The sequence below is a fragment of the Dromiciops gliroides genome, chromosome 2 (assembly GCF_019393635.1).
Source record: "Dromiciops gliroides isolate mDroGli1 chromosome 2, mDroGli1.pri, whole genome shotgun sequence".
In the NCBI taxonomy this organism is placed as follows: Eukaryota; Metazoa; Chordata; class Mammalia; order Microbiotheria; family Microbiotheriidae; genus Dromiciops; species Dromiciops gliroides.
In genome coordinates this window covers 393,087,477-393,112,501 of record NC_057862.1, presented here as the reverse complement: position 1 = coordinate 393,112,501, position 25,025 = coordinate 393,087,477, and the positions used below count along the sequence as shown (strand labels likewise).

At 43.7% G+C, this 25,025-nt stretch overlaps 1 protein-coding gene across 2 annotated transcripts in view; it reads right to left on the bottom strand.

Annotated features, from left to right (window-relative positions):
* NIBAN2 (niban apoptosis regulator 2) overlaps positions 1-25,025 on the bottom strand; it is a 111,296-nt gene that overhangs the window by 36,701 nt on the left and 49,570 nt on the right. For both annotated transcript variants that reach the window (XM_043989521.1, XM_043989522.1), the window contains exons 2-4: positions 11,491-11,621; positions 2,027-2,155; positions 498-603 (exon numbers count right to left, since the gene is read on the bottom strand). In XM_043989521.1, the coding sequence (XP_043845456.1) occupies positions 498-603; positions 2,027-2,155; positions 11,491-11,621 (366 nt within the window). The remainder of the gene's footprint in view (positions 1-497; positions 604-2,026; positions 2,156-11,490; positions 11,622-25,025) is intronic.

Sequence of the window (25,025 nt, the reverse complement as noted above, 5' to 3'; positions counted from 1 at the left end):
GGCAAACCACTCTGGTATCTTTTGTTAAGAAAACCCTAAATGGGGTCACGACCGAAAAACAATTAGATAATAACAAAGATGATAAAAAGAAAATGGTGACTATCTTAGGTCCTAAGACTGCACTATGGATTCTGTACAAAAGAACTGGCATCTACATTGGTCCACTTCCTTTTCTTGCTATCCCTTTGAATTCTGGCCCCTCGTCTTCCTTGCTTCAATTTGCCGGGATGGAGCTAAAGCTTGCATCATGGCTGTGTGTCATTTTGGCTATGCAGTTCAGTTGGTCAGAGCTTGGGGGGGGGGGGGTCAAACCTCACCAAAGCCAATGACCTCATACTCTGTTACACATCCAACCTGTAACCTGAAGCCCAGTCAGCTCTTCCTCGAATGTATACCACTGGTCACTGGGGGCGCTTAGCTCTGTGCAAATCCATTGCACTGGAAGAAAGGCATTTTAACTCTGGAGTCATCTCCTTCCACCCAGGGCAGCATGTTACCTGGTAAAGAGTTACCGACGAGTTCCAGGTAGTGATCCACTGAGGTAAGTATTTTATAGCCTGCACTGTTGATGATGGCGCGGGGTGGGATCTGTCTCTCGTAGGCCTGGAGAGATTGAGAAGAAAATCAACCTAGGAAGGGGGCATGGCTAAATCCCAAACTATATCCCAATTCCTAGCCCCCATAATGCAATTTGGCTGTTTAAAGTAGTAGTAACCCTTCCCAACACCATAACCCAACCCAACAGTCCTTTTCCTGATTATTCGAGATAAAGAGTTGAGGGAGGACAGGAGAGTAATGACTCCCTACAAAGCACCAAACAAACAGAAGTCACTTAATAATGTGTCCATACAGATGCTAGACAAAGCACTTGTCTAAGATGTTGTAGGAAGAATTTATGTACCAGAGGGCTTCCACAATCCCTTCCAAGGCTGAGGCCTTGTTAACAGAGCTAGCCTGGCATTTTGCCCTCTACCAGCAGGCGCCACCACCCAACATGTGAAGTATTTCATCCTTAAAATGCCTTTTTAAAGCTTCAAATTACATAAAATGAACCAAAGCCTGACTTTTATCAATGTTATGTATCACTTTTACTTAAGCAAGGGACATGACACTACCCAGAAGATGAAATTCAGTTTAACTGCATGGAGCTTGGTGGGAGGAAGGTTTTGGTGGGAGAGGAAGTAGTAACCAAGGGCAACAATCAATTCAGGTCTTATCTGTCTATTCTGATTGTCCATACCACCCCTTCCCTACCCAAGAGATGAAGATAAAGAGAAGGGAGTCTGCTTTTTTTTTTTTTATAGCAACCCTAGCTGTTCCTTCCTTTCTGCCACTCTCCTAGAATAGTACTCAAATCAGTCAGTCAATGAGCACTTATTAAATGCTTACTATGTGCCAAGAGTCAGTGTGGTATATGAGGACTGAACTCAAAGTCATGAAGAACTGGGTTTGGGTCCTGCCCCTAACACAGACTGGCTGAGTGGCCCTGGTAAAGTCGCTAAACCTGGTGTTCTGGGCAAATCTCTAAGACCCTAAGTTTCAGAGAAGGTACCAATCTGCACTGGTGGAGAGTTTCCTCACCAAAGAGCTCTCTATACCAGTGAATTCGGTGCCTATCCTCTTCTTGCCCATGTACCAGGCATATAGTAACACTAGGGACACTAGGTGCTACATCTGCCCACTTGGGGTAGGAGTTTATATTGGGGCAGGCATGGGGAGAAAAAGGGGAAGGCCTAGGCTGGGTGTTGGGCAGGGAACTGGGATGGGCAGCAGGCTGAACAAGGCTTCCCTGACAACTCAGATCCAGGAATCAACGACAACACAACCGAGAAGACAAAGGCAAAGCTGCTACTTTCTATTACAGTGAAGGACTCAGAGTTGGGGGAGGTCTCACGCCAAGGAAAGAAAGTGGGGTCAAGTCCAAGGCCTTCCTTCCCTGATTCTGTGAGGCCGAAAGGGCTGGGCCTAGACCCCCCAGTTGTTATGCACCCATTCCCGGTCAGTCCCCTGCTCCAACAACACTTACAGCTTTGTTTTCATAGAGCACAAGCCCATAGTTGTGTGGCACGAGGCTAAAGCGATTCCTCCACTTCTTGTTGTCTTCTAGGTACTGAAACAGGTTCCCAGAGAAGATGACCCGTTCATCCAATGGCACCTGTGAAAGGGAGCACAGAAGAGGTTGAGAGCCAGTACTTCAGCAGACTCCATGAAGTGAATGGTAGGCCTGACGCTAATGCACTCAGGGGCATCCAGGATCTGGCCTGTTTCCTTCCTAGTTACCCCACGGTGCTAACAAAGAGGTATGAGTTACAAGTTCAATCGAGACACGGGAAACTTGCAACAAAGAAATCTGTTCCACATCCACCAACTGGAAGAAACTTGCAAAATGAAGCGTGGTTTAATGGAAAAAGCAGTACACTGGTAGTCATACCTGGGTTCTAGTTCTAGCTCTGACACGGATTTGCTGTGTGACCTTTGGTAAGTCACATCTCCTGTCTGAGTCTCAGAGAGGGGCTAGACTGGATGGTTGTAGCTCTAAAATTCTATGTCCAAAGGTCACTTCTCACTTTAAATTTTTCTTATTCTCCAATTCCATTTTACCAGGGCTACAAGAAGAAGGGCCCTCGGAATTGCCATCATGGAACATCTTCTTGGATGCTTTGATTTGATCAAAATCTGTTCTCTAGGCTTCCCTTGAATTCTTCTATACGTTCAGAACTCCAGTCAATACAGCGAGCAACCTTCATGTCAAAAGTATGACTGTGATACATGCCTCTCACATATAAGCAAACAGATTTCAAATTATGTGAAATGAGGCATGTATTTTCCAACTTGGTCAATGGTTTTTTTTTTGTTTTTTTTTGTTTTGTTTTTAGTGAGGCAATTGGGGTTAAGTGACTTGCCCAGGGTCACACAGCTAGTACGTGTTAAGTGTCTGAGGCCGGATTGGAACTCAGGTACTCCACATTTCAGGGCCAGTGCTCTATCCACTGCACCACCTAGCTGCCCCTGGTCAATGTTTTTTAATAAAATTTTATTTTCAAACAAAGATCTGCCTTTTCTCTTTCATCTCTCTTCCTACACACACACACACACACACACACACTTAGAAAGCAAGAAAAACAGAATCTTGGTTACAAACATATATAGTCAAGCAAACCAAATTCATACGTTGGCCATGTTAAAAACAAGTCTCAGTCTGTACTCTGGGTTCACCATCTTTATATCAAGAAGGGGGTAGCATGTTTCATCATGAGTCCTCTGGATTTGTAGTTGGTCACTGTATTGATCAGACTTCCTAGTTCTTTCAAAGTTGCTTGTCCTTACAATATTATTGTTACTATATAAACGGTTCTCTTGGTTCTTCTTACCTCATTTTGTATCAGTTCATATAAGTCTTCTCAGGTTTCTCTGAAATAGTCCCTTTCATTATTTCTCTTTTTTTTTTTTTTTCTTCAGGGCAATGGGGTTAAGTGACTTGCCCAGTGTCACATAGCTAGTGTCAAATGTTTGAGGCCGGATTTGAACTCAGGTACTCCCGAATCCAGGGCCAGTGCTTTATCCACTGCACCACCTAGCTGCCCCCCTTTCATTATTTCTTACAGCACAATAGTATTATATCACACTAATACTTATACAGCCATTCCCCAACTGATGGACATTCCCTTGGTTTCCAATTCTTTTTGGCCAACATAATGACTTAATTTCCTTAATTCTACTTATTTGTGATGAGAGGCTTCTATTTTGGGAATGGAATGGTGATGTTAAGAAAGGAAAAAGGCATCAATAAGATACTGGGAAAAAAGAACTTTGTTTAATGCCTGGAATCAGGATGGAATAAGATCTAACTCCTTAGGATAATTAAATCCAAAGAATAGCCCCTCATGATTGGTCCCTGATGAGACCATTAAACTATGAATGCAAAGCAGAAATGGACCATTCATTCATACCACAAATATTTTTTAAAGCAGCTCTGATGTACAAGCATCATACTTAATTCTGGGAATACAATGATGTGAATGAAACAGTCGCTTCTCTTGAGGAACTCATATTCTGATGGAGGAGGCGTATGACATATATACAGATGATACAGGGCAGAATGTGATGAAAAGCAAAGGAGAGATCCACACAAAGTTTTCTAGGAAAATATAAGGAGGGAAGGGCATTTTCATCTGGGCAAAGGTTAGAATCAAAATCAGGAAAAGCTCCAAGGAGGAGGTAACAACTGAGATGAGTCTGGAAGGAAGAAAGGTGGGCGTGAATTCTGCACACATGGGTCTGTCAATCATTAAGCATTCATTAAGCACCGTGCTAAGCACTGGGGATACAAAAAAAGGCAAAAGGCAATCCCTGCCCTCAAAGAACATGAAATCTAACCTACAAACTTCTTTTTGTCAAATCCTGAACTGAACCCAAAGTTCTCACAAAACAACCCAGTTGGGAGCCAGATGGAGCTAGAACCAAACAGATCTATTCTGAAACTACTGAACTAGAATATCAAAATAGAAAAGGGAATCAATGCTTCCTTTATTTGGTGCCTCTGCATGGACCGGGACATTGACCCAAGGCCATCATTCACCCGTAAGACCCTCTCCCAAGAAGCACAATCTGAACGTGATCTGATGCTCCTGTTCAGCATTGTACATCACTTCCTCTTGCTCTTCAAAGGGGAAGCTCAGATAAATTTTTCTTTTTTTCAAATGAAAACCCATTGTACACAAACAATAGGGCCTCTTAAGCTGCTTCCTACCCAGGGATTAAAAATATTTACCAAAAAAAAAAAAGAAAGAAAGAAAGAAAGAAAGGGGGGGGGAAGGGGGAGGCAGCCTCTCGGAATTGTGTCTTTGCAAAGTCGTGAAGCACTGGAAGCTTAAAGATCTATATTTAGAATCTAAAGCAGACGCTAAATTTGGCAAACATCTCTCCCCCATTTCTAGTAAGGCACAGAAAGATCTATTTTCCTGGCCTCTCAGCTTGGCCTCTTTTGAGGCGTGCCCATCCTCCATAACTAAGGTCCTTTCCTTGGTTCGGACCCACCCATCCTCCTCTCCTTCAGCTGGTCTTCCTTCCCCTCTCCAGACTTGGTCAGGCAGCTTCTCAGAAGGATGGGCCCATGTGTACTCTTCTCAACCATGACAATATACTTTCAAGGGCTGACTTTTCCAGAAAGATCTAGGCTCAGTCTTCCTCCCTCTGGTTCTGCCCCACTAAACCTTATGTAGCTTATAATAGGTGTGTGCTGGGAGGTTTGCTGGTTTGGGAATTATTTACAAAATTGTCAAATAACTGAACGACAGATCTACTAGAAGCCCAAGAGGAAAAGAAAATTGAATTTCTAGGCTGAGTTTATCTTAGAAGAAGCAAAACTCTTTGACATAAAGCCACACAGAATCATAGACCGTTAAAGCGAGAGAAAACCAGAAGGATCATTTCCCCTCCACACAAATGTTCAAAGCTATAAAGGAGAAGGGAACTCAAACTCTGAAAAAGAGAAAGCAAAATGGACCAAGTTAAAGGATGGAAGAGAAGACAGATTCTCCTGCAAGGCAATATAATCAAGTAAAAAGAACATGAGACTAGGAATCAAGAGACTTGGATTCTACTTCCAGCTACTTAAAAGTGTGACCTTGGGTAAGTCATTGTAACACAAGGATTGGTCTAAATGATCTTGAGGATCCAGTTCAGTCTCAGACTCTTAGATACTACAATCAAGAAGAATCATTAAGACAGAAGACTCTGGAAAGAAGGAGAAGGATAGGAATTGGTTAAGAAGCCCTGTTGGCTTCAGAAGTTGAAGAAGACAGGAAAAGGAATAAAGAATCTTGTTGAATCAATCCTTCCATTGTAAGATGCAGGTATTCCTACTGGGGATTCCCAAGCAATGGAGTCATTCACCCTTGACTTCTCCCCTAACCTCTCTCAACTGTGCAGTGGGAAAAGAGATTGAGTCATAGACTCACAAAATCATGGAATAAGAATTTCATGGCAGGGGGACAGGACCTTCAAACATATAAGTCCATATCACAGATGAGGAGACTGAAGACCACAGGGATATAGTGATTCAAAGTAATAACTGTTGTTGGTGGCAGAGCTAGGGCCAGAATTCAAACACCAGCTCTAGGATACTCACCATCACCCCACCACACAACCCATCTCATCTGAGTTTTGGATCTGATGGAGTTCTACTATGGGGCTAGTCTCAGGAGATGGAGACACCAGCAAGTGTCTTTTAACCATGAGTGGTCTCTTTATTGGGCCCGCAAGATTATATTGAGTCACTTTTCTTACAGCCTAGAATGTATTCCCCTCATCCAGTGCTTGAAGGCCCAGATCATATTCCTCCTTCTTCCAGGAAGCCTTTCTGGCTAGAGCTAACCTTTTCCTTCTCTCAACTCCTGTTATTTCCACACCATTCATTTCAGTGTGAAATCTTAATTGGATTTCATCATTTATTTAGATGCTGTGTGCATAAATATCTTGCTTCCTATAAACTACCTGAAATAAGGACCATTATCTTAGATTTTCTTTTCTGCATCTCTCACAGAATCTCTCACAAGGTAGAATAAGTACGTTAGGACAGACTCTCAATAAATACATATTGATTAGATCACTTCAAGGGTTTTGGAGCCTCCCAAAGTCCCAGGTGGTTGATACATGGTTAAGCCAATCATAGGTCCCAGAGGAAATCACTTCCAACCCAGGGACACTGCCTGAGCAGGGCTCTCAGCATCCTCTCTCCTCTGGTTGTTACAACAGAAAGATGCAAAAACACAGTCCAGCTAAGAAAACGCATCCCCATCGCTTCCAGGATTCACAATGGAAGGCCCAGGAAATTTATGTATCACTAAGGGGACAAAATTATTCTTAAACCCTTTCTGAACAGAGAGAGACAGAGAGACAGACCAACAGACAGACAGACACAGACACACTATTTTGGTAGGGTTTCAAGAAAAGACACACGTCCTGACATCACCCCTTGAATCTACGGGAAATAGAAGAGAGACTTCCATGCAAATACCTGTAAGAAACACACATTTTTCTTGGACTCCCTGTATACCATCCTCTGATAAACCTCAGAACTGGGTAAAGAGAAAGTGAAAAGGATCGAGGGTGGCAATAAGATCCTGGGGCAGTCCTCATTTCTCCAATTAGGGAGGCACAGGCTTTGGATTCTGAGGACCTTGGGTTCAAATCATGCCTTTGCTGCTTACCACTTGTAATTAAGTTGGATAAGGCACTTAACCTCCCTGGGCTGCAGCAATCTCATTTCTAAAATGAGGGAGGTGGCCAACTCTGTCTTTTCTGGATTTAGATCTGCCATCTTATACATAGGTGGTAGGGAAAGATTAGGTTGGGGAGTTAGTGAGGGGCCAGGTACTATATAAATGCCAAAGAGATGATGGTCACCATTCTACAGCACACAGGTCCCGGTGCTCAGCCTTCATTCTTTCGTAGGTCTCAAGTCACCATTTTCTGGGCCTGGAACATAACCTGGATGTAGAAGGCTACAGTCCTCACTTGTCAATTTAACCATCGTCTGTCCTGCCTCTCCTTCCCTTTTCACAGAATCACAGGATTGGAGATTTAGAGCTAGAAAGGCCCTTAAAAGTTATCTAATCCCTTTCATTTTACAAAGGTCCAGAGAGGTTAAATGCCTTGCCCATACACACCATACACATGGCAGAATCTAGATCAGAACTTGCTTCCAAACTCAGGACTCACTCCTACCTGCTCTTTGTTTTTCTTTCACTCAGTGTAAGAATGTGTGCATACGTGCGTGAGTTAAGGCTTTTGAACAATGAAAAGAATTGCCATTTTTTTTTAAAGCACTGAAATGTCCAAGTGGAAGCTGGATGATTATCCATCTATCAGGGATGTTGCAGGCAGGACTCTAGGAATGGATAGCAAGTTGGTCTCTTCCAACTCTGAGATGGTATGTCTATGACAACAAAGGGCAGGTTTGGAATTCCAGAATTTTCCATCAGCTAGACACAATTGCTCGAGCTCTCCACACTGTAATCTGCTTCAATCGTTTCATCTATAAAATAGGGATAATGATTGCTTTCCCTTCTCTCTTTCTCTCCCTTACTGATAAGGTGTGAAGATTAAACGAGGGCTACATAATGGACTTCTTAGGAGAATGTGCTGCACAAGCACTGGATGAGATTAGTCATATTCATAACTGCCATTTTCCTCTGCATCCCTCTGGGGAAGGAGTGTGCACAACCAATGTGTGCATGAAGCAGACAAGCAGAGGCCAGCAAACAAGAGCCACCGTATGTTCTGCTCAACAGCAGCAGCTTCCTCTTCCCTTCTCCCAGAGGGGACAAACCAGAGGCCCAGCTGCTCCCCAAAGCCAGTGACTCCCATGTCTAGTTTTGACTCCAGGTCTATATTTTCATTGTCCTTTTGTACCACTGGCATTCTCCCTACAGATCTTACTGATGCAAAATGGAAGAATCTAAAAGTTGTATAGGACAACAGAGGGCACCTGAACAGGAATTTTCTTTACAACAACTCCAACAAATGAATATCTAGACTCTGCCTGAAGATCTCCACAGTGCAGGAGCCCACTACATCTTGAGGTAACTCAATAATAGCCACCTTTTGGACAACTGAAATGGTTGGGGGTCCCCCTCACCCCCTTAAATGGGGCCTAAAGACCCACCTCTCTGCAACTTCTACCCAATTGGTCCTAGTTTTGACATCTGGGGCCAAGCAGAAGCTAAATATAATTTCTCTTCTTTAAGACAGTTCTTCGGGGCAGCTAGGTGGTGCAGTGGATAGAGCACTGGCCCTGGATTCAGGAGGACCTGAGTTCAAATCTGACCTCAGACACTTGACACTTACTAGCTGTGTGACCCTGGGCAAGTCACTTAACCCCAATTGCCCCCACACACACACACACAAAAGATAGCTCTTCAATTACTTGGCTCAACCTATCATGTCCCCAATGTGTCTTCTCTTCTCTAAGCAAATAAATGATCATCTTTAGTATGGCCTTTAATTCCCTTCACCACCCTGGTTCTCTTTCTTGGGACAGGTTCCAGTTCATTCTTCCTAAACTATGATACCCAGAATTCCACACAGTATGCCAGATGTTGTCTGACCAAAGCAAAATACAGTGGAACTATCACCTCCCTTATTCAGGACACCATGTCTTTCATTACGGCCTAAGAAAGTACTGCCTTTTTGGCTGTCCTGTTACACAGAGAAGGAGATTTTACAGAAGTAATAGTAGCACAGGTTTTCCTTATGTCATTAGAAGACTCTGTGAGTCACCACTTCTTTTTTTTTTTTCCCTGAGGCAATTAGGGTTAAGTGACTTGACCAGAGTCACAGCTAGTAAGTAAGTGTCAAGTGTCTGAGGCCAGATTTGAACTCAGGTCCTCTTGAATCCAAGGCCAGTGTTTTATCCATTGTGCCACGTAGTTGCCCCAAAGTCACCACTTCTTGATAATAATACCCTCCTTTCGGTCGTTCCCTTGCCCTAAAACATTGCATGGCTACATCCAGATCAAGTCCAAATTCCTGAGCCCAACCTAGCATTCAAGGCCTTCAACAATTTGAGCCCACATGATCTTTCTAGACCTTTTATCTCTATGATTCCTTTGCAGAAAACCTCTGCTCTCCCAGCCTCTCCTCATCTATCTCTCAAATAATCTCCTTCCCATTTCTCATCCCTTCCATGAAATGGCTTCTTGGTAACTCTTTGACAATCTGAATCCTATTCATCCTTCAAACCCAGCTTCTCACTAACCACCTAAGTCCTCAATATTGCTGTAACATCCATCTCACTACTCATCAGTTTATAGTCTACCCTGTATAGCTACTTATCTTCCTCCTATTCCCCTCCTTTCGCCACAAAGCCTAACAGAGAAATGAGGAAGTGTTTAGGGAGTATTTGCAGGTTGTTATGTCATTCTCTTAATGCCAATGAGCCAAAGTTAGGACCGTAAGTGCAGAAGGGTGGAAAACATACATTTTGAAAAGGTAACAGGTTACAGCGAAAAAGATACTGCAAAGGGACACAGTTTTTTACCAGCATAAACCCCAGGGATCAGCATTGCTTGCCTGGTTCAAATTTTCCAGCTTCCTCCTGGTTCCAGTAAACTCAGAACAGGCCAAGCAGAGGGAACAGGATGAAAGAGGAGGAACAAAGGCTGAGACATGGCTCTCTAGCCCTTGAATAGTGAGGAGTAAACAACTCCCCCCTAAATTCCTCATGTTTTTGGCCTCAATGGACGTCCCTGGATTTCCTCCACCTTTCTGTTGTCTAGTATGAACACATCAGATTTTCCAGAGGGACGGCAAAGGTACACACACACAACCTGGCAGGCCAAAGAATCAGCTGTACCTGGTGGTGGAGTCTGTGCCCTGCCCCCACAAACCTTTACGCCTACCTCTTCAAGGCCCAACTTAAGCCTCACCTCTTCCAGGAATCCTTTCCTGAGCTCCCTGGTCCTTTGATTTGCTAAGTGTCAGACACTTGGCTGGGTGCTAGGGATACATATATAAAAATAAAACCATCCCTGCCCACAAGGAGTTTACATTCTATTGAAGGAGACAACTTGTACTCAGAAAGTTAAATTTAAAAGAGATACAAGGGGCAGCTAGGTGGCTCAGTGGATAAAGCACTGGCCTTGGATTCAGGAGTACCTGAGTTCAAATCTGGCCTCAGACACTTGACACTAGCTGTGTGACCCTGGGCAAGTCACTTAACCCTTATTGCCCTGTAAAAAAAAAATTAAGAGAGATACAAAATTGATACCAAGTGACTTAAACTGTACAGTCATCCCTCCGGCTCCCAATCTCCTGCAGCTGTTAGCATACACACTGCACAGATACAGAAAGATAACTAGCAATAGAGGTTAGTCGATGCTGTATTCCCTACTAAACCATAAGCCCCCATTCAGGGTGGGAATTATGCCTGGTCCTCCATGATGCCTAAGAGGGAGGCCTTGCATATAGTAAGGACTCAATGCTTGCTTGATGAACTTCTACAGAATAGGTATTAATTCAATCAAGGTTTATGGGATGGTTCAGCTGATTCCACGACACCAAGTCTTGGGTACTCAGCTTCTTTGGTACACTTTTGGGAGCTGTGAGACTCCAAAAGTGTGGAACCATGAAGCAACACTCCATCAAGATCAGTCTTGCAAGTTACAAGGAATAATTTCTCAGTAGAAAGGTGGTGGACTACAGGTGCCAAATAAGGCATACACTTCCAAGACATGGCCAATATGTTCCTTTGTTTTGTTTATACTTATTTGTCCTTAGGGAGAATTAGGGAATAGTGAGATATGACAGTGATGTAAATAAAAAGAGGAGGGGACTTTGGCAGTATTTTAAAAACAAAGACTGAAAGAGAGAATAACTCCTTAGAGGGGTTGCGTGTGAAGTTAAAAGTACAAAATGTCAGAGTCAAGCCTACAGCACTTATGCCCTGGCTATGGGCAGTGATAATAGATACGCCATGTACCCTCTTACCTTTCGCCAGAGCAGCTGGGCCTGGGGCCCCCCAGTGCCTTCAATCTCATAACGCATGCTGTTGAAGAGAGCAACTCCATATTGGTCTTCATAGAACTGGAAGAAATCTTTCAGGATCTTCCCAGTTTTCTCTACAGGGAAAAATAACAAATAAGAGGAATTGTATTTAGTCGCTGCCTTGGAGAAACGGTATCCTGGAGTGGCTAAAATAAGATGGGGGCCATCTACCTTTCAGTCTATGAAATGGGTACAGCTCTGAAGTCTTCTCAGGAATGAGTCCTCTCAGGGACAATGGGCAGGGGATGCTGACTTATTTACCAGCTAATCAACAAGGATTTATTAAGTGCCTTGGACAGTGAGGTAGTGAAGTAGATAAGAATACTGGGCTTAGTGTCAGAAAGATTCATCTTTATGAGTTCAAATCTGCCTTCAGACACTTCCTAGCTGTGTGACCCTGGGCAATTCACTTAACCCTGCTTGCCTCAGTTTCCTCATTGTAAAATGAGCCAGAGAAGGAAATGGCAAACCATTCCAGTATCTCTGCCAAGAAAATTCCAAATGGGGTTGTAAAAAGTCAGATGTAACTAAAACAACCAAAAAAAGTTAAACAAAAGGTAGAGAAGACACAGACACAGATAATTGGGGGTACAAGCAAAGACATGGAGACAGAAGATGGAATGCCATGCATGAAGTACAGAGAGCCCAACTGGGCAGGAATGTACCATGTGGGAAGGGCAATGATGTTTAATCAGTCCGCTGGAGCTAGGTCATGGAGGACTTTCACAGTCAGGACTTCTATTTTATCCTAAAGGCAACTGGAACTTACTGAGTGGGGTGATGGCAAGGTGAGATATGAGTTTACAAGAAAATCACTTTGGCAGCCATGTGGAGAATGAACTAGACTGGAGCTACTGGCCCAGAGTTCTCTCTCTATTTGACAATCCTGCCTTAGCAGTCCTGAAGGACAACTCTTCTTGCACCACAGATAAAGGAGGGCCCAATCTACACAAGCTACTGTGGGTCTTCAAGAGGGTACTTCTTTCACAGAAGGAAACTCAGTCCCGATTAGTCACAGTTCTAAGAAAAGAAAGGCGAGGTTTATGGAACTGCTGAGGAAGGGAGGAAAGGGAGGTGGGTGTGCAAAGGGGGAGGAATTATTCCAAATCCCAGAAGTGTGAAAAGCCAATCATTAACTAGAGAAGGGCTCTGCAAAGACAGAGTAGAACCGGGGCTCTGAACCAAGGAATTCCCATTCTCAAGGAAAAGTGAAGCCAGGTGCCAACCGTTTTCCTGAGACTTACAAACACTGGAAGAAACTTCAAGAGGTTATTTAACACAAGCTCCCTGCCTTCAAGCAAATAAGGTGTTATTTAGTTTGGGCTAGCGAGTTTTGAATATGACGTCACAGAACCTGGGTTCAAATACCTACTTTTAAACTTGCAACATGTGTGACCTGGGGCAGCTAGATGGCACAGTGGTAAAGCACCGGCCCTGGATTCAGGAGTACCTGAGTTCAAATCCAGCCTCAGACACTTGACACTTACTAGCTGTGTGACCCTGGGCAAGTCACTTAACCCTCACTGCCCTGCAAAAAAACAAAAAAAAACAAACAAAAAAAAGCAACATGTGTGACCTTGGGAAAGTTATTTAATCTCATTCAACATCAGTTTACTCATCTACAAAATGGGGAGAGGGGGAGGATGAACTAGATGATGTCTAAGCTCCCTTCCAGTTCTAAACCCTATGATCTCCATTTTATTGATGATTTTTATTTATATAATTGAGGTTATATAGTTAATAAGTGACAAAGGACAGAGTGGAATTTGATGATCTTGCATGTAGTATCTATCTTACTCAAAGAATAGATGTGAGAGAGCTGCTTCCAAGAATATGTATATGTATATGTGTGTGTATATACACACACACACACACACACACATATATGTAGATATAGATATAGATATAGTAGGAGAGAGAGGGGGAGAGAGAGAGAGAGAGAGGAACACCTGCATTTCATAAACCAACCTTCCAGTCTCCACTGAGCACCAACTTTGTGTTCAGTATAGGATTATGCTTTGTGGGGGGAGACAAAAACATGTAAGATGTGATCACCATCCTCAAGAAGTTAATAGCAGTCTAGTTGGAGAGATGAGCCCTACCCCCATGAAATAGTTAAAGAACAAGACAAGAGAATACTGTAGTTAATCATATTCTAAATCATGTAGTTATTAAGTCATGTAGACAATAAGGGCTAGAGGAGTTTGGAGAAGGAAAGGTCATTGTGGGGTGGAGTAATCAGTAAAATCTTCCTGGGGGAGCTGGGCCTTGAAGGAGGAAGGGAACTCCAGGACGGAGGAACTGTTGTAAGTGAAGGTTTGGAGACAGGGACAAATATGTCATGTGTAGGAGTATGGTAATTGTCTCAGTGAGTAGGGAATTCTCAGTGACCTGAGAGCCCCTGACTAATAGTTCAACACTGTGGGGACTTTCCTTAGAGTGGCATCCATTTTGAAGCCATCTGATAAACCGGACCAAGATAACCCACTTCCTCCCCACTTCTCTCATGCACAAATTAGGCTGATTTGAAAGATTTATCTGATTATTAACTCCTTCCCCAAATCACTCTTCTGCCAGGGGCTAGCAAGATAAGGAGACTGTACATTATCCTACATTGAGCACAAATGTTGTCAAGTCATCAGCACACAAGCCAACCAACAACCATGGAGTGCCAAGTGGTCAGTGCCAAAAGAAAAGCCCAGGAATGATTGGTCCTGGCCAAGGCCAGGTGGCCAGATGGTCAGCAGAGAGATGACAGACGCACAGTTAGCATTCCTTAGGAGAACACATACTCATAGGCAGCTTCTGCACTGGGGCAGAAACAGCTGTGTTTAGGAAACTGGAAAATCTGGGGGCAAGACAACATTCTTCTCCCAGACTGGATGCCAATATAGGGCAAACACCTGGGATCCATTCAGCAGCCACAGAAGACCCAAAATGTAATAGTCTCTACTCAAATTTCTCTCTGAACTCTGCACAAGTAGCCAACACCTACACACTCTTCAATGGTATTACTCAAGGTCCTTTTCTTCCATGAAATTTCCTCAAACTTAACCTTCTTGGGCCTCAGTTTCTTGGTAATACAAGGTTGTATAAAATGACCTTGGAAGTGCCTTCCAGCTCTAAGCCTGTAATTCTGCTAATCCACCGTCCCATTAGCTTTTGTCTCTGTGTTACTAAGGGACCCTCAATGTTGTAGCATTACTTAACATTCACTATTTTGTCTCCTTAGTTAGACTGTGAACCCCAGGAAGGCAAAAACTGTGTCTCCTCTGTAAGTAGTGCAGCTTGGCACAGGGATGGATATATATAGGACAGCCTGGAAAGGGTAGCTTCAGAGAATCTGGGAGGAAGACTTATATGAACAGATGCAGAGTGAAATGAGCAAAACCAGAACAAAGTATGAAGTATGCTGCCCATTTCCTGACAGTAAATAAACATTAAGTCCCTGCTATGTCCCAGGCGCTGTGGTAAGCACTAGGGATACAAAGAAAAGTAAAATACAATCCTTGCCCTTAAAGAGCTCACAATCTAATAGGAGAAATAACATGCCAAACAGTATATAGAAACAAGCTATATAGACAGGATGAATTGGAAAGAACCAACAAAGAGAAAGGTACTAGAACTAAGAGGATTTGGAAAGAATCCTGTAGAAGGTGGAATTTTAGTTGGGACTTGCAGGACACACAGTAGGCGCTCAAATATTTGTTGACTTGATTACAGGGATGTGCTGGGATCCAGTGGAAAGAGCTCTGGGTTGTGAGTAGGCACTCATTATATATATATATACTAATTGCTAGGTTAGAAGGGAGAGGGGGAACAGGACGGGGCTAACCAGATGTCAGCTGGCTCTCATTCTTACCAGCAGCTGAATTCTCACCCATCCCAGTTATCATCCTCACACTACCACACTCCAGCTCTCAACTTGGCACCTCAGATGGGTGAGTAGATTGTGTGCGCTATTTCTTCCTGGCTGGGATGGCCTTGGGAGACTTTGCAGACCTGTAAAGTCCTGACTTTCAAAGGTTCAGGCCAAGAGGGAAATCAGTCGCTCTTCCTACAGGAGTCAGCATGTGGGCTGGGCAAAAAGCCAGAAGCTCTTGCCAAAGGGGTCCTCTGGCCTTCCAAACTTCCCCAAACCTAAACTCAGCTACCTTAGTGCTTTAAGAGAAATCATCATTGATCCAACAGAAGTAGCAGCGACACCTCTTTCAAGAGGGGAAAAAAGGGTTTCAAGTAAAAGGTAGCAAATGAAAAAAACAACAACAAAACCAGATAATTGGCCCCTATGTCATCCCCTTAACATCTTCACCTTCAATGCCCCTCCCAGAAAGCCCTTTGGATAAGGTAGGGAAGGATTTGGGGAAAAACTGTATTTTCTCAAAAGGGCAGAGAACAGAAGCGGCCTGGACAATCTGCTCAATGAGGGGACTGACTAGCAATGAGGGAATGTGTCTGATCAGATTTGCTGAGACTACTGACACCACCACTATTTTCACTATGTCCAGTGTTCCTTCCAATCTGGCAAATCTTATGAAAAACACTTTTGAGTCTTTATCTTCCTCACACTCCTTTGAGACAGGTTGGGGGTGGGAGAAAATGGCAATGATAGGGACACTCAGAAAGGGTAGAGTGGTTGGTGCAAGGTCATACAATATGTAACGATTGGAATAACGCCACCTGCTGGATACTTACTGTAGAAGAGTTCTGCCCGTGAAGCGAAGGTTTTTGAGGGCAAGACCAGGAGTTTTTTCTTTGGCATCAGGAAGTGACGTGGGCTAGTGGGAGGAGGAAGGAAGAGACTGGCGCTCGGTCTCACGCTCTTGCCTTTGGACTCTGGTGGAGAGCGGAGCTAGAAATGTGCTCTCCCTTTAATAGATAGGAATCTAGGCCTTTCTCTCTCTTTACGAAAATTCTTATTCTCCTTAATAAATGCTTAAAAGTCTAACTCTTGCTAAAGCTTATAATTTATTGGCGACCACTCATTAGATATTTTAGACAGTTTAGCTAGAATTTTAGCCCTTAACAAATATAAGTGATACACACACACACACATATAAAATGAAAAGACCACTGATTCTGGGAGTTGGAGGATCAGGGTTCAAACCCTGCCTTTGACACTAAGTATATGTGTGGTCATATGGGTGGGAACAGCTAGGTGGATAGAGCACTGGGACTAGAGTCAGAAAGATCTGAATTCAAAGCCAGCCTCAGAAATTTACTAGTTGCACAATCCCGGGCAGCAAGTCACTTAACATGTTGGCTTCAGTTTCGTCATCTGTAAAAGGAGCTGAACAAGGAAATGGCAAACCATTCAAGTATCTTTGCAAAGAAATCCCCAAATGGGGTCACAAAGAGCAAGACATGACTGAAAAGATGGAACAACAAAAACTACAAACCTATATGGCCTCGGGAAGGCCACATAACTTCCCTGGACCTCAGTTTCTTCATCTATAAAATGAGGGAGTTGGAATAGATGGTCTCTGAGGTCCCCTCTAACTCTAGAGTAATTATCCTAAGATCTTATGAATCATTTTGTTTTTTGTTTTTTAATTTTTAAAATTTTTTGCAGGGCAATGAGAGGGTTAAGTGACTTGCCCAGGGTCACATAGCTAGTTAAGTGTCAAGTGTCTGAGGCTGGATTTGAACTCAGGTACTCCTGAATCCAAGGCCAGTACTTTATCCACTGCACCACCTAGCTGCCCCCTCTTATGAATCATTTTTATCCCTGTTCCCATTCAATCCAAGTCCAGTGACAAGGCCTTCAACCACAGCAATGTCAGCCTCCAGTTTTGTCCCAGATTAGTCCCCAAGTCCTTAGGTTGTTAAACCCCGGAACTGTTCCAGACAGAAGGTACATACGACACTCGCTTTAGAGGCGCTTTTATTTTCCCTTTGTTGATCCAGCCACGAAAAGGCTTGTGGCATGAATATGAAGACAATGCCATTAGAGGCAAAGGGAAGGCCCCAAATTCTACAATTCAAATAAGTTCATATTTGTTGTGACTTCTATGTGCAAGCCATCGTGTGAGGTGATCCAGAGATGAAAGTTGACACAGTCCCTGCCCTTGAAGGATTTTGGTTTCTGTGATTGTTTACTCATTAAAGTACCGTGAACAACCTCAACTGTCCACTCAGGCAGAGTTCTATTCCCCCTCCCACCATACCTACCCCAACATGGGTGTCCTGAAAGAGTCAATGGCCTATGTCCTAGGAGTAAGGTTGCTAGATAGAATTGGGAACATGCACTGAAGGGAAAGAAGGAGTAAAACATGACTCTGGGATTTGAGGCTGGATAAGTGAGAGAATTGTAACGCTAGAGAAAGGTGATAACAAAAATAGGAAAGTCAGAGCTGGTATGAAGGAGGGGGTCAGGCAGTATCAGATTGGAGCTCAGAGTCACCAATGAGCAACTGGAAATGCAGATCAATAGCTCAGGAGAGATGTCAGGCTGGAGATGGTAGCTCTGAAGTCTGCAGAGATACCCATCAATTGGGGAATGGCTAAACAACCTGTGGTATATGATTGTGATGGAATATTATTATGCTATAAGAAATGACAGGTAGGATAACTTCAGGAAAACCTGGGAAGACTTACTTGAACTGATGAATAGTGAAGTGAACAGAATCAGAAGAACATTGTACACAGTAACAGCATTACTGTTAAATGGAGAATTGTGAATGACTTAGCTAATTTTAGCAATACAATGATCCAAGACAATCCCAAAGGACTAATGATGAAGCACATACTGTCTGCCTCCAGAGAAAGAACTGATATTGACTGAATACAGATTTTTTTTAGGGGGGTGAGGCAATTGGGGTTAAGTGACTTGCCAAGGGTCACACAGCTAGTAATTGTTAAGTGTCTGAGGTCGAATTTTAACTCAGGTCCTTCTGAATCCAGGGCCAGTGCTCTATCCACTGTGCCACCTAGCTGCCCCCTAAAAATTTTTTTTAAAGAGTCTTCAGAAAGAATAGAGTTAAAACTATAGGAACAACTAAGGCCACCGAGAGAGAAGGTATAGAGATAAAGGCACTACTCCTTGAGGAGTGCCTGAACTGGGGGGGGGGGGCACGGCACGAGGATGAGCACAAAGAACTGGCAAAGGGGACAGAAAAATGATGTCTTAGAGAAGTGGGAGGAAAACCAGGAAAGCGTTGCTGTATCATGGGACCCAAGGAAGAATTTCAACTAGAAAGGACATGGTCGAAATGTTAAATGCTACAAAGAAGTCAAAGAATATGCGGGTTGAAAAGAAGACAGTGACTTTGGTGATTAAGAGGTCACTGGTGACCTCTGAGATAGCAGTTTCCATAGAGGAGCCACATCACAAGGCTTTGAGGAATGAGTGGGTAGTGAGGAATTAGAGAAAATGAGGATAGACAACTCTTGGGGGATATTTAGCAGTAAAAGGAAGGAGGGAAAGGATGATAGCTTGAGGGCATAATGGGCAGAAGGAAGGTTTTGTTTGTAGGAAACATGGAAAAAGCCTGACATTGTCTGCCAAATGAATGATACATACAGTAAGTGCAACTGGAGTCCACTGTGGGCTAGCATGTTTCCTGAAGGCTTCATGTAGGAGGTAGAACTGAAGGTGAGCCTAGAGGGATTTAGATAGATGGAGGTGGGGTAAGAGCATGCTAAGCAGGGCAGGCAGCACGGGCAGAGGCTAAATGCAGGAACGTGCATGGAGTGGTTGGCAGGAGTGGAATGCTCAGGGAGAGCCCTGGGACAGAAGGTGGGTGAGGTAGGTTGAAGCTAGAGCGTAGAGGGCTTTGAATTCTAGGCTAAGAAGTGTGCATTTAGCTAGTCTCAGTTGGTCCAAATGCTTGACAGTTTCTACTTTCCTTCCTCCCCTCTGCTTGACCAGTGTCTGCTTTAACACGAGGCCACTGACCTTACAAACCAGCATCCACCTCGCCCACTGTTCCAAGGGCCCAGCACATATCCCCAACTTCCTTCAGCTGTATGGAAAGCTTGTACAATCTCTGTCCTTTTTCTTCCTCTGCCCTTTCACTCCCGCCTCCCCAACATGGTATGCTGACCTAGAGAACAACTCAAAACTCCCTTCACAATTCTTTCACCTCTCGGATTTGAACCACAGTTAATATATCTCTTAGAGACAACCAACTCTAATGATTTTATTACTCGAATTCCTACCACATGGTCCCCATGTGAGCATTTGCTAAGCTCTTTCAGAAATCTGATTCTTATTATGTCTTCCTCTAAATAATTCAGCTATCAGCCTTCTCCCTTGGTCTTTCTCACCCAGACACCTTGCAACTTCTCATTCCACTCCAATGACCTTGGAAAAAATAAAACACCAAAGGTTTTCATAGAGTCTTAGGAGCTGGAGGGTACCTCTGATATCATCTAGTCCAGCCCTCTTCTTTTACCAGTGGGGAAACTGAGGCCTAGAGTTTTAAAGCGATTTGCTGAAGGTCACTTAGTTCATGGCAGGGCTGGAAGAGAATAAAAAGGTTTTTTACTCTCAAGGCCAGTCTTCTTTCTACCCTGCAACAGGATTTTTTTTTTTTTTGCAACATGATTTTTGTCCAGAAAATTACTTCCACAACAGAATCAGAGAAGATCGGATCTTTTCTTCCCATTTCTTTCCTCTTCTAGAGTATTAAGCCCGTTTCTGGAAAGCAATCCCAAACATTTAGACTACAGTTCTTAATTCAACTCCAAAACATTTATCAAGTGCCTTCTACAAGCAGGGTTCTATATTAGCTTTTGGGGGTCCTCAATAAATCCTTCAACTCAAGAAGCTTACAAAACAGTAGGGGAAATGAGACACATACATAAATTGTAATCTAAATTGTAAAATTATTAAGAGCACAGAAGAATCAAAACAAAATGGTCTGACAAATATCAAGGGGCAAGGAGTGGGATGGAAAGATTAAGTCGGAGACATAAGAAAATTGGTATCAAATCAATATGAGTTTAAAACTCTATGGGATGGGGGGCGACTAGGTGGCACAGTGGATAAAGCACCGGCCCTGGATTCAGAAGTACCTGAGTTCAAATCCGGCCTCAGACACTTGACACTTACTAGCTGTGTGACCCTGGGCAAGTCACTTAACCCCCCATTGCCTCACTAAAAAAACAAACAAAAACCAAAACACCTCTATGGGATGGTGTAGGAGACAAGAGAAGGGGTTGATAATAACAGTTAGCATTTATATAGAGCCTACTATGTGCCAGGCACTGTGCTAAGTGCTTTACAAATATTGCCTCATTTGATCCTCACAACAATACTATTTTTATCTTTTTTTTTTTGGCAGGCAATGAGGGTTAAGTGACTTGCCTAGGGTCATACAGCTAGAAATTATCTGAGGTTGGATTTGAACTCCAGTCTTCCTCACTCCAGGTCCAGTGCTCCATCCACCAGCTGGGCTTCACAAACCTTTTATTTCTTAATGGCCCTAGCATGAATTTATCCAACATACATTTGCTGAGCATCTACCCTGTGCTAGGGGCACCGTTCAAGATACAGGGATGAGAAAGACATGATCCCTGGCCTTAAGGACTTAACAAGGGGTAAAGAATATGGATAAAACTGCTGCACAAGCCGGAATCAAGTAGCCTTACAAAGTACAATTCACTTTTTGGTTTGGGATGTGGGAAATGGAGATCAAAGGAAGAGGTAGCCTCAGAATTGGGTCTTGAAGAATGGATAGGTTCCAATCTGTGGAGATGGGAGGAAGGAATATTTCAGGCCAGGGGCAGAAGAGCATGAGATATGTTCGGGGAAAGGAGGGATTGTCCTATAATATGATCAAAGTAGAAGGTTCAGTGAGAGAGAATTATCCCCAGTCTTTGCTGGGTCATCTGAAGTCACTGCATGAGGTCATCTGAGCACCTCCTCTTGCTCCCTGCATAAATCATGCTGATGCCATTTGAGCATACTCAGGTTGCTCTCTCTGAGACTGATGGGGAGGAATGAGCCCCCAGATCACTTTCCATTCCCCCATCACAGTAAGGGTCACTCCGTTCCCGAAGCCCTCTTGCTCCAGCATCCACAGCTACAGCTGCAAGAACAATTCAGCCCCACATCCTTAAGCAGCAGTTGTTCATCCACAAACCTGACCCAGATTGCACCGAGAAGGCAACTAATTGGCTCCAGTTTATGGGTGAACCAAGAGAGGGCCAGAGGAGCTTAGTGACTTGTCCAAAGGTCACCCAAGAGTCAGTGGCGGGAGGCCAGGAGCCAATAGGTCCTAATTAATCAATATTATTAGAATGCCTAGGGGCAGCTAGGTGGCACAGTGGATAGAGCATTGGCCCTGAAGTCAGGAGGACCTGAGTTCAAATCCAGCCTCAGACACTTGATACTTAGTAGCTGTGTGACCCTGGGCAAGTCACTTAACCCCAATTGCCTCACCAAAAAAAAAAAAAAATGCCTAGAAATCATACGAGACTGAATTCAGAGATGAGGGTTATGGTCACAGCTCTGTCTGGACCTGATTCACTGGGTGACCTTAGGCAAATCAGTTGTGCTCCTCAGGTGCTCCTTTTTTGCACTAGTTAAATGAGAAGGCTTAAGCTAAATTCCTTGTAATTATTTTTTTCTTTTTTGGCGGGCAATGAGGATTAAGTGACTTGCCCAGGGTCACACAGTAAGTGTCAAGTGTCTGAGACCAGATTTGAACTCAGGTCCTCCTGAGGCCAGGGCTGGTGCTTTATGAGCACTGAGCCACCTAGCTACCTCAGTTCCTTGTAATTTTTGAGATTTTTATGAACCGACTAGTCTATGCCACCATTCCCAAGCTCTCTGTGGGAGGGCTTGTCTGCCCCATGAGGAACCATTTCTCCCTAACTCCTCCATTGTACCTCAACTTTAGAGCTGTACCTCAATACTGTCATGAGGCAAAAACAGTTGGGGGAGGATGGGGATGTCACAGGTGCACACTTTTTTTTTTTTTTGGTGAGGCAATTGGGGTTAAGTGACTTGCCCAGGGTCACACAGCTAGTAAGTGTCAAGTATCTGAGGCCGCATTTGAACTCGGGTCCTTCTGAATCCAGGGCCGGTGCTCTATCCACTGCACCACCTAGCTGCCCCCTATACAGGTGCACTCTTAACAGAAGAGGGGGTGGTCTGGGCACTATGGGCCTGGGAAGGAGAAGTCAGGTCTGGGAAAGGAGGTGTATGTCAAAACAGCCCTAGAGGTCATGGCTCTTCTTCCCCTGGTTCTGCCCACATTATAACTGCCATGGGAAGTGTCTGTCCCCAAAATTTGTGCCCAAGGGCAAAGCCCAGGTTCTCCAAGCTAGTTCTAGCTTTATGGTTAGTCAGTCAACTAGCATTTATCAAGCACCTCCTATGTGTGAGAGCCTGTGCTAAGTCCTGGGGATACACAACAGGAGCCAAAAACCAGCCTGTTCTCAAGGAGCTTGCAGGTTGATGGGGGGAGATGACATGCACAAAACTAGGTACAAGATGTACACACACACACACACACACACATACATAATAGACATGCCTAACAGACATCATATACGTGTATGTGTGAGCAGCTAGGTGACACGGTAGATAGAGCACTAGGCTTGAAGTCACGAAGACTCGACTTTCTGAGTTCAAATCCAACCTCAGACACTAGCTGTGTGACCCTGTGCAAGTCACTTAACCCTGTTTGTCTCAGTTTCCCCATCTATAAAATGAGCTGGAGAAGGAAACAGCAAACCACTCCAGTATCTTTGCCAAGAAAACCCCAAATGGGGTCACAAAGCATCAGACAGGACTGAAAGGACTGAACAACAAATATGTGTGTGTGTATAATAAATTGGGGGTAGCCTCAGAATAAAGGTGCTAAATTTAAGGACTGGGAAAGGCTTCTTGCAGAAGGTAGAACTTTAGCTGAAACATTAAGGAAACCAGGCAAACTAGGAAGTAGAACCAAGGAAGAAGAAAATTACAGGCACAGGGGACAGACAACCAGTGAAAATTCTAGGAATCAGGAAATGGAGTGTTTTAAAAGCCATCAAATTTCATATTTGATTCTAGAAATAATAGGAAGCTATCAGAGTTTATTGAATAGGGCAATGACATGGTCAGCCCTTGCCTTTAAGAAACATCAATTCGGGAGCAGCTAGGTGGCGCAGTGGATAGAGCACTGGCCCTGCATTCAGGAGGACCTGAGTGCAAATCTGACCTCAGACACTTAATCACTAGCTGTGTGACCCTGGGCAAGTCACTTAACCCTCATTGCCAAGAAAGAAAGAAAGAAAGAAAGAAAGAAAGAAAGAAAGAAAGAAAGAAACAAAGAAAGAAACAAAGAAAGAAAGATTAATTTGGCTAGGTGGTGCAGTGGTTAGAGCACTAGCCCTGGAGTCAGGAGGACCTGAGTTCAAATTTGGCCTCAAACACTTGACACTTACTAGTTATATTACTCTGGGCAAGTCACTTAACACTCACTGTCCCCCCCCCCCAAGAAAGAAATGGACAGAGGTACTAGATTGTGAATGATTATGAATATTCAAAAGAAACATCAATTCAATAACTGAGAGGAAGACAGAGTGGAATGCAGAGAGACACAGGAGGGAGGCCAAGGAGCAGGCTACTGCAATAGACCAGGGGTGAGGTCATGAGGGCCAGGAGAGAAGGAAGTGTGTACAAGAGAGGTTACAGATGTGGAGACCACAGGAGTTGGTAAATGATTGGATGTGTAGGGGTGTCAGGTGTGAAAGAATTAGAGGAGTCAAAGAAGATACCTAAGCTTCCAGCACCCTGGCAGTAACAGAAATTAGAAAGAGGGAAGGGACGAGGAGGGGAAGACAACAAGTTCAGTTTTGGATGTATTTGGTTTAAGATTTCAGACTGGAGGATGTTAAGGCTAGACAACCAGAACTGAGAATCATCTATGTAGAGATGATAACTGAATCCACAGGAGCCGAGGGTTAAGAAAAAGAGTGAGAGGAAAGCCAATTCTAAATGTCCCTCTCAAGGAGTTTTGCACAAAAGGGAGGAGAGAGAGAAGACAATGGCTAGCAGGGATGGACGGGTAAGGAAGGGGGAGGCATAAGCATGTTCCTAAGCCGTAAGGAAGCAGTCAGCAGACAGGGAGCATGTGAAGATTAAAGGCAAGGTGGAAAATGATTGCCCTTACGGCAAAAAGTGTGGCAATATTATGGTCAAATATGAAAAACATATTTCACAACAGCACACTAGCAAATAAACATCAGAAGCTATTTCAGGGGACATAAGGTGGATTGATCCGGTTCTGCTAAAATGCCGGGAGCATCTTAAAATAAACAAAAAGTCTGACCCACATTCTGGTGGAACAGCCCATGTAGCACCCAGACAGCCATGTTCACCTACATCAGAAAGTGTTTGGTCAGGTGTTTAAACATATAACTCTCCCCCTGCAAATTTATAAATCATGTGATACCAGGGACTGTGTCTTATACTTTTCTGTATAGTTCACAATGTCTTGCCCAGAGAATTTGTAATTCATTCCTTCAAAAACACTTATTGA